This window comes from Cavia porcellus, unplaced genomic scaffold (genome assembly GCF_034190915.1).
Source record: "Cavia porcellus strain 051 isolate PalLab524CR breed Dunkin Hartley unplaced genomic scaffold, mCavPor4.1 scaffold_8, whole genome shotgun sequence".
Classification (NCBI taxonomy): Eukaryota; Metazoa; Chordata; class Mammalia; order Rodentia; family Caviidae; genus Cavia; species Cavia porcellus.
In genome coordinates this window covers 41217488-41231257 of record NW_026947491.1, presented here as the reverse complement: position 1 = coordinate 41231257, position 13770 = coordinate 41217488, and the positions used below count along the sequence as shown (strand labels likewise).

The window sequence follows — 13770 nt, the reverse complement described above, 5'->3', positions numbered from 1 at the left end:
TTTAGAGTTAGTGAACATATTTGTGTATATATAAACTACAATTTTATGAGTTTTGATATAAAACCATTATCATGATCAAAACAATGATCATGTGTACGCCCTCTAAATTTTCTCATGCCTCTTGGTAATCTCTATCTTTTACCCCCCTCTACTCCTGAATACAGATCTACTTCTTAGCACTGTAGATTAGTTTGAATTTTCTAGAATTTTATGCAAATAAAATCATACAGTATATATTTTTGTTTGATCTATTTTGTCTAGCATAATGATCTCAAGATCCATCTGTGTTATAAAGTGTAGTCCATTCCTTTTCACTCCTGAGAAGCATTCTTTTACATGGATTACCATTGTTTATCCTTTCACCTATTGATGGATTTTGGGATCATTTCCACCTTTTCATGTATAAATAATGTTACTAAGAATATTGATATACTAATCTTTGTATACTATATGTGGGTAAATATCAAGGAATGTATGGCTGGATTGTATGGTAGGTGCATATAAACTTTTAAGTAACTGGTGAACTGTTTTCTAAAGTTGAAGTACCATTTTATTCTCTCAAAGCAGATTTCAAGAGCTCCAGTCTCTCCATATCTTCTTTAATACTTCATATAATCAGACTGTAAAATTTAGGTATGTAGTGGTATCTCACTGTGGTTTTTTAGTTTGCATTTTTCTAATGACAAATGACATTGGATATGGTGTTTTTTTCACATGCAGCAAAAGTCGTCATTTGTATATCTTCTGTGGTGAGTGATTCCTTCAAAATTTTTTTTTTTTTTCAGTGCTGAGGACTGAACCCTTGACCTCGCACATGATAGGCAAGCACTCTGTCATTGAGCTACATTTTTCTTTTTTTGTCTTTTTCCTTTTTATTGGTACCGGGGATCAAACTCATGACTGCCTGCTTGCAAGGCAGGCACTTATGCCGCTGAGCTAAATCCCCAGCCCCTTTGAGCTACATTTTTTAAAAATAGAGTTCTTTGTTTTCTTATTATTGAGCTTTGAGAGTCCTTCATATATTCTCGATACAAATGCCAAATATGTGATATGTAATATTTTCTCCTTGTTTGTGGCTTGTTTTTAGTTCTCTCAACAGTGTATTTCAGAGGGCCCTAGTTTTTGGGCTGGGGATATAGTTCAATGATAGACTATATTTAGCACTCAAAAGGCCCCACAATCAGTTCCTAGCACTTAGCAAACAAAAACCCTAGAGTATTAGGCTTTAATCCTGATGAGTGCTCATATATGAATTTGGTTTTTTGTAGACTATGCTTTTGGAATCATAACTAAGATATTTTGTTTAACCCTAGTCACAGACAAGAGCACGCAATAGCTTGAAGGACACAACTAAGGGCCAGAACTGGTAAACCAGTCAGACCAGAGCACTGGGCAAGGAATGTAGATGCAGAGGAAGAAACCTAGTTTCAGGTAATAAAACAGGGTGGATTTTCTTTTTTTTTTTTTTTTTTTAAATTCGTGACAAAGTCTTTACTTGTAAATGATTATTGGTATACCAAATAACACATTCTTGAATCCCATCATCTAGTAAATATTTTAGTGTTATTTTGAGGCAGGGTCTCATGTAGTTCAGGCTGACCTGGGTCTTACTAGGTAGCCCAAGGTGACCTCAAACTCGTGATCTTCCTGCCTCGGCCTCCTGAGTGCTGGGATTACAGGTGTGCACCAGCACAGTTACCTCACCTAGTAATTATGGTTAAAATAAACTAAGTGCATCCCACATAAGTATACTGGTATTTACTATTCTAATTCTTCCTCAGAATATACTATTTTAAGGCTGACTACCTGTTGTAGTCAGGGGTTGTACACAGAGAACAATTCAGGTCAGGACATGGAGTTTATAATATTTTTATAATGGTCACTGGAAGTTAACACAGGAGAATGCAGGAAATCTATCTGCAACACCAACGACATAGATTATTTAAGTCAAGAGCCTAAACCCCACGGCAATGTCCCACATGAGTCCAGATAAAAACCCAGAGCTCAGGACAACGCCTCCACGAGTCCAACTGGAAGTCCAGGGCCCACAAGGACTCACGCCAGTCTCTTTTACGGATTCGTGCCGGGAAGACCCAAGGGTCAGTGGTGGAAGCCAGAAAGTCCATGCCAGCAGGATGAAGGAGCTGTGCTAGTGGGATGAGGGTTCTACACTGGAGCTGAGAAGTCACACTCACAACAAAGAGCGGGACTGTCCTGAAAGGAACCACAGCTGTCCTCAGCGACACGGAGGCCCCGAGCTCCTCCTCCGACAAGCATAGTCGGGTACGTGCCAGGAAGCAGCGTGAGGAGTTCATCCTGGAGACCAGGCAGCACATGTCTTCCCCTCCGGAGCCAGGAAGCAATGCTCAATGTGAAGACCAAAGCTTCTACAGGAGAACCAACAGCTCAGACAGCAACTTGTAGGAGAACTAACAATACCTCCATAACGCCTCAATCCCTCTCCCACCTCTCTTCTTCTCCACCTATTTATCCTGGCAACCCTCCTCAGGTGGAGCATCTTCTCTCAATACATGCTGATGTAATCCAGCTGGCGTTAAGTGACCACTAGTTATCGAACCATAACACTACCCTTCACACAAGTTACAAATAACTCTTTACTACTTTTTCATAGAAAAAGTCCCTGACCTTCAAGGAAGTATAAAGGAAAAAGTTATTCAATCCCTTCTTCTCTTTAAAGAACTGTTTTTGTTTTTCCTTCTACATCTAAGAAAAAAATCAACACTGACATACATGTTGCCTTAGCTAAAAAGTATAGGAAAACAGACAACATACATTCATTGAATTTTTTTTCGTTTTGGTATTGGGAATTAAACTCAGGACCTTGCATTTGCCAGGCAGATGCTTGTGCTGCTGAGTTATATCCCTGACCTTATTCATTAAATTTCTAAGAAATATGAGGTAAAAGATGAAATCTTTGGAGAAAATATTGTTGTCCAAAGAAACTAGATATGCTACTCTCCAAAAAGTGAAAGGAACATAAGAAATAATTTAGTGGATTTTATAGGAATAGAAGTTGACTTTTCTAAAGCTTCATAGTCTGTGTCAGCATCTACAATGCCAATCCACAGAATAGGCACTTTTTCCTTCTATCCATTTATGAGGGAGTTTTCATGGATTCCTGGCCAGATGTCACAGACAAAGACCAAGAGATTATCCAGGACTTCTTCCCTGTTCGGCTGGAAGTAGGTATGGAAGATGGCCATCTTCTCCTGGGTCTCCTTTTCCACTTCACTACTGCAGCTGCCATGGGATCCTAAGCTGCAACTGCCTTGGCCTTGAAATCTTTCTCCCTCTGCAGGTGGCACCGTTCAGTCTCAGCAAAGCTGTTTTGGCCTGCTAAAGTCTCCAGTTCTTTTGTTCCTCCAAGACTCTCTTTTTCGCCTATGGCAGTTGCTGAATTCCTTGCAACTGGCTGGCCATGGCTGTTGCACTTACAGGGCCAAGTAAGCAGCCTAAAACAGGAGACAGCACTTCGGATTAGCTAACTCATTGTCCACATTCTGCATGTTTTTTTTTTTTTGTTTTGTTTTGTTTAACGATAGGGTTTTGCTATGTAATTCAGGCTGGCCTCAGACTCACTATGCCACCCAGGCTGGCCTAACTCTCTGTGATCCTCTTGCCTCAGTCTCCCAAAGAGGGTGGACTTTCAGATAAGCAGTGTAATGAATATAGTTGACTAACATTCAGCATCCATTCTATCACTTTCTAGAGTCCATCCCTATGCTGCAGAGGTTGGAAAGCTAAGGATTATATTTCTCAGGATACTTTGAAGCCAATAATATGAATCTGGGTGAGATTTAGAATGCAGAAGACAAAGGTCGTAGTCCTGCTATATTGACTAGTTCACAAACAAGGTTCTGAAGGTTTAGCACATTTACTTATTTAGCTTTGCTGATTATTTATTTATTTATTTCCTGTTTTCAGATGATGGAGATAGAAAGCAAATGGATCCCCACACTATCCACCCCAAGCTGTAGCATATTACGTAGCAGTGATCCTGTGATGTCTCTAGCTTTGCAAATATTAAGAGCTGGTTGCATCAGAGTGTAGCAGTGGCAGTGTCTTAATATAGCTTTCCAATCCCTGGATTGCAGCCATAGTCTTTATTCTTAATAGATCTCCTGGTGCCTCACCCTCCCTGACTTTGGCAGAGGTAGCAGCTTCCTTGGCAGAACATAGCCACAAGTTCTGGTGGGTATTCCTGGAGTTTCAGCCCAGGCTAGCCACTCTAGACTTTCTGAAAGGTTTTATAAACACAGTGCTTTCTGTGAGCTTAAAACACTTGGAGGGGGTTCTGTTTCCTGTACAGATTGAATGATACAAGCAGTCAGGATGTATCTGGGAGAAACGATAAAGAATAAAAAGTCTTTCATAACATGGGAAGAATGTGGCAATGTAAGTAGTCATTTATTTGTTCCATGAGCATGTAAACAATATGAAATGAGTGCTACAGCCAGATGCTAGAAATATCTACCTGCCCTGAAGGAAATTACACAATCATCATTTCATATGTTAGGAAACTATGTCCATACTGAGATGTTAATTAGACTGGGTAGAGAAATCCTGACTTTATATAGAGTTTTTTTTTTTTTTTTTTTGAGGCAGGGTCTCACTATGTGGCCTAGGCTGGCCTTGAATCACAGAGATCCTCCTATCTCAGCCTTCCAAATCCTGGATTATGGGCATTCTCCACCATGGCTGGCTCCTAATACAGTTTTCTGAAGTGAACTTGAAACTTAGTTTTGATGGATGAATAAGATTTATATGGCTAACAAGCAGAAGACCATTATATCTGCGATAGGAAAAATTATTAAGGAAAAATATGTGTTATTTCCTAGGAAAGAGACAAAAGAGGAGGTGTCCCTAAATGCCTAAGGGAGGGAGCGTTCATTGATGGGGGTAGGGGCAGGAAAGGAAGGAAGAGTGACTAAGAGAGAATGTCTTCAAACTGGCCGCAAGTCTTTAGTCTTCATTACTCTCTCACTCCTGGAGAGAGAATCAGAATGACATGATAATCCAGGGGTGGTGATGCATGTTTGTAATCCCAGCATTTGGGAGGCTGAGGCAGGAGGATCACCACAAGTTTGAGACAAGTCTGGGCTACCAAGTGAGCTCAAGCCAGCCTAAACTGCATAGTGAGGTCTTTAGCAAAAACACCAAAACAAAACAAAATAAAACACCAGGATGACATGCGATTTTGAAACCAAAGTATGGGATCAGTGCCAGGTTACTTGTTAGATGGCCTTGGTTGCATTACTTCTTTTAGTCTATTCACTCATACATAAAATCAAGATAATATCTCCCTTTTCTTTTCTATAATATTGTAAAGATCAGATCTGATAATGGATATATAAATTATGAAACTATAAAAATATTAGTTGCTATTGTTATCTAGTAGGTAACTAAATCTGGTTGATTCTATCTTAAGTATGTGTTGTTCCTTAATTTTACTTCTGTTTTATCCTCCTGCCCTGACTTGCTTCAGGGTCTTCTCTTCTCCATCTCATTTTTGTCGACCTCTCTGAATTCTCAAGTACTCTTAAAGGAATATTTCCAAAGAGTCAACCATCCACAGAACAAAGGGCAAACGCCGCAGCTGAGCTCCTCTTGAAGCTGATTCAACCTGCCTATGTAGTTTTGGCATCTGTTCTCCCACTACACACTATACTTCAGCCTCACTGAATCCTTTACCATACTCAAACATCTGACACTTTTTCATAGTTCTTCATTTCTTCTTTGCAGAATGCCTTTGACCCTTCCTGATCCCCCTTCATTCCATCTGTCTGCACAATGATCTCCTTTCTGTCTGATTCATCTATTTAACCTTCAGCCCTACCTCAAATGTCATCTATTCATTTATAGTTCATTCTCTTGGTAGCACTTTGTATATCCTATTATGACACTTATCACACTGTTTTATCAACATTAGTTTGAGAACCTACTAGGTTTCCATTAGATTGGGAGCGTCTGAAAGAAAAACATTTGTTCATGGCTGGACCTTCCTTGAAACAAATGGATTTTTCCAGCTGGATCAAAGGGTTCATTTGAAAGATTAGAGACAGGTAAGGTAGGAAGAGTAGATTGAAGAGGCATTAAGGTTTGGTGATAATACACGCACCCCTGAATACCAAAATAAGAAGTTTTAGTTTTATCCTGAAAAAAGTAAGAAATCATTGAAGATAGGTAAGCGGAGAGTTAACAGTGAAAGCAATAATTTAATGGGCCCCAGAAACTGGAATATGTAAATCTGGTGGTTAAATTTGAGTAAATAAAAGCAAAAATGTGGCAGGCATGGTGGCACACATGTATAATCCCCAACACTCAGGAGGCTGAGGCAGGAGGATTGATGCAAGTTTTGAGGCCAGCATAGGCTATATAGTGAATTCAAGGTCAGCCTGAATTACATGGCAAGAATCTGTCTAAAAAAGAAAAGAAACAGAGTTAGCCTGTTATAAAATATAAATTAGATTGAATCACTTCTCTGTCCAAAATCACCCAGTGGCTATCTATCCTACTTAGAGAAAACCTAAAGTCTTTGCAATAATCTACAATACCCTATACAATATGGTTTCTAGTTTTTCTGACTTCATTTTTCACTACTCTTTTTTTTTTTTTCCTTCAGTACGGAGGCTCAAACTCATGACCTTGCGCTTACCAGGCAAGTTCTTGAGCCTCTGAGCTAAATCCCCAGCCCTTCACTACTATTTTTCTTGCTCATTGTACTCTGTCTCTTAGCTTTCCTCGTAACATGTCAGGCATGTATTTTTTTTTTTTTTGTATCAGGGATCGAACTCACAACCCTGTGCTCTGCAGGCAGGCACTGTGCTGCTGAGCTATATCCTTGGCCATGTCAGGCAAATATGAACTGGTTCTTTCCTCTCTGGATAATTCTTCCACTAATACCCACATTGCTTTCATACCTTTACCCAAATGCAATCTTTTTTTTTTTTTTTTTTTGCTAACTTCACTTCAGACCCAAATGCAATCTTATTAACAAAGATTTTCTAAATCCTCCTAGTAAAAATCTTATTTCCTACCTCTGTCTCCTTTCAGTTTTATTAATATTGATTATTGGGCTGGGGATTTAGCTCAGTGGTATAAATGTCTGTTTGACAAGCTTGAGGTCATGAGTTTGATCCCTGGTACCAAAAAAAAAATTGATTACTAACACCTATACATTTTACTTATGTAATTATCTACCTCTCTTTCTACACAGATTGTAAATTTCAAGGCATTGATATGTATGCCTTTTTGATTCACAGGTCTATTTTCATTTCTCAGAACAGTATTTGACATATAACAAGTTTTCAGTAAGTATTCGTTGAATGAAGAATAAAATATGAGTGATAACTTCAGGTGCAGTTAGATCCAGCCTGTCATTAGAACTGTCTTTCACTTCCTAGCTATTTTTTTCCTTAGCACTGGCTTCATTCTCAAGAAGGTATGATGGGCAAGACCACCAGCAGTAGTGCAGGTTTACATTCTAACAATTTAGCAGCTCAAATGGACAGCGTGCCTCTTTTCTGATTGTCCCAGTAAAATCCTTAGAAATGAATCTTAGGAGTTTGAGCTTCGGTCAAAAGACAATCCCTAAATCAGTCTTCAAGGAGAGACGAATTAAAATGTCGTAACTGGCCACATCTAGATTATGGGATCTCCTAGAATGGTAAAATACAATTCTACTTGGAACAAGGGGTGCGGTGATTCCCTAAACAAAATGGGGTGCTGTCAGAGGAAGGATGGAGATTAGGCCACCACATCATCCATCCCATCAGCAGATGATCCCAGAACTGCTGCCTCTCCATTCTCACACCACCAGCCGAGGGCCCTGACAGTTGGTAAGGGCCTCTCCTCCATCGTCTTTCATTTGTCTCTGCCAGATAGGGTCTTCCTTATCCTTCAAGGCCTGGTTCAAATACATTTCCCTCACGACGACTCTAAATAGATGTGGTTTCTCTCCTTTGCCTGAGTGTTGTAGTGTTTTTACTTCTTTCCTAGCTAGCTTTGCATTATTTGTACATTTGCGCCTCACGCCCACCATCTGTGGCAGTCAATGCTCACTCCGGCCGCCAGGGCACGCTAGGCGCCAGGCGCGAGGCTGCCGAAGGCGGGAGGCTTTGTGATTGGCAGGCACTGCTGTCAATCGGGCGCAGGAGGGGTGGGATGCCCGGGAGGCCCGTGGGCGGGAGGCGGGACCTGCATGAATGAGGCGCGCGGCGCGCCGCGCGCGGGCAGCAGTCTGCGCTCGCTCCAGTCCCGGCCGGGGGTGGGTGGGAGGAAGCTAGGTGCGGGGGGGAGGAAGGGAAAGAGCGTGGGGGGCGGGGTGGGGTAGCGCCCGGACGGCGAGCTGAGAGCTGCGAGGCCGCGGATGTGAGGCAGAGCAGGTCACCGCGGTTCCTGGCGTTTTGGTGCGGCTGTGCACTGCGTAGCTTCTAACCTCGCTGCACGCTACCTTCGGGGGATTCTAAGAAGCCTCCGGCGCCCCCGACGGCGCAGAAGAGTTGCGACTAAGGACCTAAGGCCGGGGGAGGAGCCCGGACAAGCGGCGGATCCTAGTGCTCCCCGGGCGTGCAGGCGGGGGCTAAGCCCCCCCTGCGGAGGGGCCCCCCGCTGCGATGGGCAATTTGGAGAGCAACGAGGGGGGCCCGGGCGACCCGCCCTCCGTTCCGCTGCTGCTGCCGGCCGGCAAGATGCCGATGCCTGAGCCCTGTGAGCTGGAAGAGAGGTTCGCCTTGGTGCTGGTGAGAGCTGAGTTCAAACCCCTTCTGCTACCGCCCCTGGGTCCCTACGCCTGGGGTGGGATTTTGTGCTAGGGGTCTTGTCCTGCCCCCACCCTGCTGCCAGGGTTCCCGACAGAGCTCGGGCTCCAATGCCTTCCCCGAAGCTCTGAGTAGCCACTGGCTGGCCTGGACAGCACGTCGGGGACCTCAGCACGGCGCCTTCTCCTCTGGGCACTTGGAGGAGAGGGGGTCCCTATCTCGGGACTGCTCCGGGATCCAGACTTCTCTTTCCTCCCTCCCACCCTGCCGACCTGCTCTCGTTTACCCACCACCTCTTCAGAATTCCCAACTCGGAGCCTCTCCTTGATGAGACTAATTCAGAAACGGGCCGGCCTGTGCCTCAGTTTAGGTCGGGCTTCTCTGAGTAGGTAGACCGCCCCTCGCGTTAACATGGAGGCTTTCCAGAGTGGGTTCCGCGCCCAGCTCAGACCAGATGTTTAGGAGGAGTGGGGGATCGAGGAGGGGCTGGCAGTTCTTGAAGGGGTGGAATAAAGAGTGATGCCATTCTGCTTATTTTCAGGATGGCCTGCAGGCATCCCGTTATAGTGGATTTGCCTAAAAGGCTGAACATGTGGATAAGCCACTTCACTAGGATGTTTTTTCCAACTGGAACAATATACAAACCATCCCGCCGCCTCTTCCCCTTTTTTCATGTTAAGCCCTAGTGACTGGTTTTTGTTCTTTTCCTGTAGCCCTTTTGTAGTGTAGGGTTTTTAGAGTTAACTTAGGGACTCTACTTTGGTGTGGGAATTGGATATTGATTTCAGTGCTTCTGTGAAGTAAAAGGTTCTTAGTTTGTATTACTGAGATGGAGCCCAGAATGTGTTGGTGCTGAACTCAAAAGTTTTAGAGAGAACGTGAACATTATTAGCTAACAGAAGAACTTTTGAGAAACTTGGGGAAATTTTTCTTAGTTCCCTGGAGAATGAAGAGCCAATAATAATTCTTGGGTTATTGTTATGGCCTGAAGGGCTGACTTTGCTTTTGCTCATGAGGAGGGATAAGTTATGGACTTAGTACCCTTATTGGATTTCATCTGCTTTGGAAGAGGGAGATTAGATCTGTTGGCACCAGTGAAACTGTCTAGAGATCCCAGCCTCTGTGATGGTGGAGAGCCGACATGAGTCCACAAGCATCAGAGCCAGCTCAGAGAGGGGGCCATCATGATATTGTAAGGGGAAGCTGTGCCATTGGCACCCCTGTCTGCCAGCTCTTTGAAAGATGGAAGGGATCTGGGCCACACATCCTGTGGCCCTTTGCCTTTCTCCGGTCCTCCTCGGGGATGGGGTGAGTCAGTGATTACTAATGTGCTGTGACCATCGCAGAGGCTGAGGAGAAGTGATTGGGACTTACTGCCATGGAGAACAAGAGCTCAACTGTTAGGGAAAAGAGTGGGAGGGAATCTGTCCTTCGGTGGGGGTGCGAAAAGCATTAGTGAGCTGGCACCAGTTAGCCATAGGAAGGAGAGAGGAGGGTGTTCTGAACAGGGTTGGATGGGAGGCGGAGGTAGGGGCTGCAAAGCTTTTGTGAGAGCTTAGAACCAGAGTCTTCACCGGAGCTTGGTAGGCCAGTTTGTTTAGTACACAAATTGATGGCTTAACAGTCACAAAATACGCACATGGTGTCCTGTTTACTATCCAGAGCATCAGAGGGCCCAGGTCAAGTTTGGAACTGGACCACCCACTTGCAGTTCTTCCCTTCTGTATAAATTTTTGATTTATTTCCTTGTGGCTTTTGTTTTGGTCTTGTTTCTGTGTCCCTAAACTGCTCCTGATTGAGAGGTTGGAACAGGGCAGGCCAAGACTAGTTGGCTGGCTTAGGAGAGAAGAGGAGTTAACCTCAATTTTCTAACACAGAAATCATGTTTTTTTGGAGATTTGAATTCTCAAGGTACTGTTTGTTAGTTTGTGTATAGCCCAGGCTGGCCTCAAACCTGTGGTCATCTTGCTTCAGTCTTCCAAATGGTGGGATTATGGGAATGTGGAATTAGGAATGGCTTTCTGGGGACTCTAAAAAAGATGTCCCTTTCAACTGCTCCTGAAAGTTGTCCTTTCTACCATTTGGGGGGAGCATTACCTACCACAAGCTAGATGTTTGACCTTGGTGCAGGCTTAGGTGTATTTCCTGAACACTCAGGAGAAACATAGTATAGTAGAAAAAGCAAGTACTCTTGTTTTTAATCTCTATTTTAAGGACAGTCCTGCTGCTTCAGCCTCCCAAGTGCTGGAATTACAGATGTGTACCACTAAACTGTTTTTGTTTGTTTACTATTTTTGGTTTTTTGAGACAGTCTTGTCTTCCTTTGAACTCACTGTAGCCCAAGCTGGTGATCCTCCTGCCTCAGCCTCCCAAGTGCAGGGCTTACAGGCATGCACCACCATAACTGGCTCTCTAGTTTCTTCTTACAAAAGGGGATAAGAATAGTATGTTACATGAGGTCATTGTGTGGATTTAATGAAATCTGAGGTCAAATACTTGGCAGAGTCTGACATCTTCTATATGCTTAGTAAATGGTAACTTTTAATTTTATACCTCTCAGCAGTGACTCAGATCTGAGGTCACTTGTATTGCCAAAAAATGGTTTTAAGTTCAGAAATCTAATGGAACCAGGAACCCCAGTCTGTCTGCTGCTGTCAGATGGAGGGCTTCCCCAGCCCTAGTATGTCTTTAAAAACCCCCCTGTAAAGCACCCTGGCTGGGAAAGTTGTATCAGTGCTGAGTCAAGACCACAAGCTCCCTGCTTTCTGGTACAGATATATGATCTGATTCGCAGCCTGTCAGTTGAGGTTGGAGGGCTCCAGGCTCAAAGCCAGTTGGTTTCTTCAAGACACTGATCACAAAAGTCCTAACTCAGCCTAGTGACTTAGAGTAGGGTTTCCCTACTGGTGTGTTGCACATGGACTTATGTACTGATCCTAAGGGCAGCTGAGGTCCCTGATTGGTCCTGAGTGTGCCCTGATGTGAAAAAGGCAGTAAACTTGTTATGTTACACTGCTTTTGGGGATCCTTTCTCTCCCTCTTTCCCTGAGCAGCAGTTCCCATTCTGTTGAGTACTAAGGAATTTGGATTGGGGCAATTATTGTAGTTCCTTATTAGTACCAGAATAAGAGCTTGTCTCTGGTCTGATGAAGCCCTGATCTGTTTGGTTCCAACTAATTACTACCCAAGCTCAGTTGCTCAGAAGCTAGTATTTTGGCTGTGTTGGACTTTGCTTAGAGGAAAGAGACAGCTCTAGGATCTTTAAAAGGATAACTCTGTCTTTGGTGTGTTTGCACCCTGATTTTTGTCTTGTTGACTTATGCAGACCCAAAACTAGGTCAGAACATTCTGATGCCAGAAAAATTGCTGGCTGTCCTCAGGACCAGGCTCCTGTCCGTGAGGGTGGGGTTGTGTGACGGGTCTGTCCATGCTGCACTTTCTTTCCTCACATTTTCTTGGTGATGACTGAGTACTTTGGTTTTGCCAGAAGTGTAGCAGCTAAGTTGTCTTGGGTGGTAGTTATTCTGAGAGGCTTTGAGCGGCCTCCTTTGACACAGAAAGGGGCTGGGGAAAACTTGGACTAAATATCAGGTTCCAAACAGCTATGTAGAGTTTTTTTCCCTGTCCCTGGAGATTGTGGTGAATTAGTTCAGGCTGGAATAGAATTTAGGGGAAGGAAAGAGCCTTTGAAGTAGCTGGTCAAAGGAACCTCCTTTTTGTTTGGTGACCCTACTGAGAAGACCCTGGGCCACAGAGAAGAGCATGGTTCCTTTGACCATCTGGGTCAGCCTTAATCTGGGGAAGTTGTGTGTGCTACCTCAAATAACATTGTTATTTGAGAATGTTTGATTGCCCAGGGATGAATTGAGCCCCACCTCCACCCCAGTACTGGAGATTAAACCCAGAGCCTTTTTTTGTTGTTGTTGTTGTTGTTTTTGTTTTTTTTGAGACAGGGTGTTGCTGTGCAGTTAGGGCTGGTCTTGGGCTCACTTTGTAGCCTAGGCTGGTCTCGAACTCACAAGGATCCTCCTGCCTCAGCCTCCTAAGTGCTGGGATTATAGCGTGAGCCACCACACCCGACTTAACCCAGAGCCTTTACACATTCCAGTTCTTTTTTAATTTCTTATTTTGGGACTTGTTCTTGCTGAATTGCCTAGGTTCAGTACTAATTTGTAATCCTCATGCTTTAGCCTCCCAGAGTGCTGGGATTACAGGCATCTCAGGTGTGTGAGATTCAGATTTTTTTTCCTTAAAGTAATAGACATTCACTAAAGACAGTGTGGGGCAGCACGTGCCTTGTAGAGGATAACTACAAGTTTGATGCCAGCCTGGGGTATATAAATGATGTCAAGGCCAGTCTACATAGTGAGACCTTGCCTCAGTAAAGAAAAGCAAAGAGAAAAGGAAAAAAAAAAACAAAAAAAACCCCCAAAAAACCCAGAAAGTATGAGACAAGGAGGAAGAGATTTAAGTTTTTATTTTTTAGGGTATATTTTTAAGTCAGGCTGGCCTTGAACTCACTGTGTAGCCCAAGTTGGTGTTGAACAGGCAGCACTCCTAACTGCAGGGATCACAGGTGGGTGTCATGTCTGACAAAATGAAGATTGATTGATTTTTCAGACAAGGTCTCACTAATGCAGTTCAGGCTGGCCTTGAACTGACTGTGTATCCTAGGCTGGCCTTGAACTCACAGTTATCCTCCTGCCTCAGCCTTCCCAATGTTGGGATTACAGGTATGCACCACCATGCCTGGCTAAGATTGACGATTTGAATTGAAGAACAACGACCATATTTTCTCTAGTTCCTTTGTCAATGCAGCCCATGTGTCTTTTTTTTTTTTTTTTTTTTTTTTTGAGACAGTCTTACTCTGTAATTCAGGATGGCTTTGAACTTACGATGTAGCCCAGGCTGGCCTCTGACTCATGGCAATCCTGCCTTAGCCTCCTGAGTGCTGTTACTAGCATATACTACCATACTTGGCTGTTGGGGT

The 13770-nt window shown here is 43.6% G+C and overlaps 1 protein-coding gene and 1 pseudogene across 6 annotated transcripts in view; one reads left to right on the top strand and one right to left on the bottom strand.

Moving 5' to 3' along the window:
• Nucleotides 1-3018: 3018 nt before the first annotated feature.
• Nucleotides 3019-3441, bottom strand: LOC100723293 (V-type proton ATPase subunit G 1-like; annotated as a pseudogene).
• Nucleotides 3442-8332: 4891 nt separating this feature from the next.
• Nucleotides 8333-13770, top strand: part of Fmnl3 (formin like 3) — a 59863-nt gene continuing 54425 nt past the window's right edge. For 3 of the 6 annotated variants that reach the window (XM_063254706.1, XM_003475798.5, XM_063254707.1), the window contains exon 1: nt 8333-8762. In XM_063254706.1, the coding sequence (XP_063110776.1) occupies nt 8637-8762 (126 nt within the window). In that variant the 5' untranslated portion in view covers nt 8333-8636. The remainder of the gene's footprint in view (nt 8763-13770) is intronic. The other 3 variants (XM_003475799.5, XM_013159187.3, XM_003475797.5) reach the window with 1 other exon arrangement.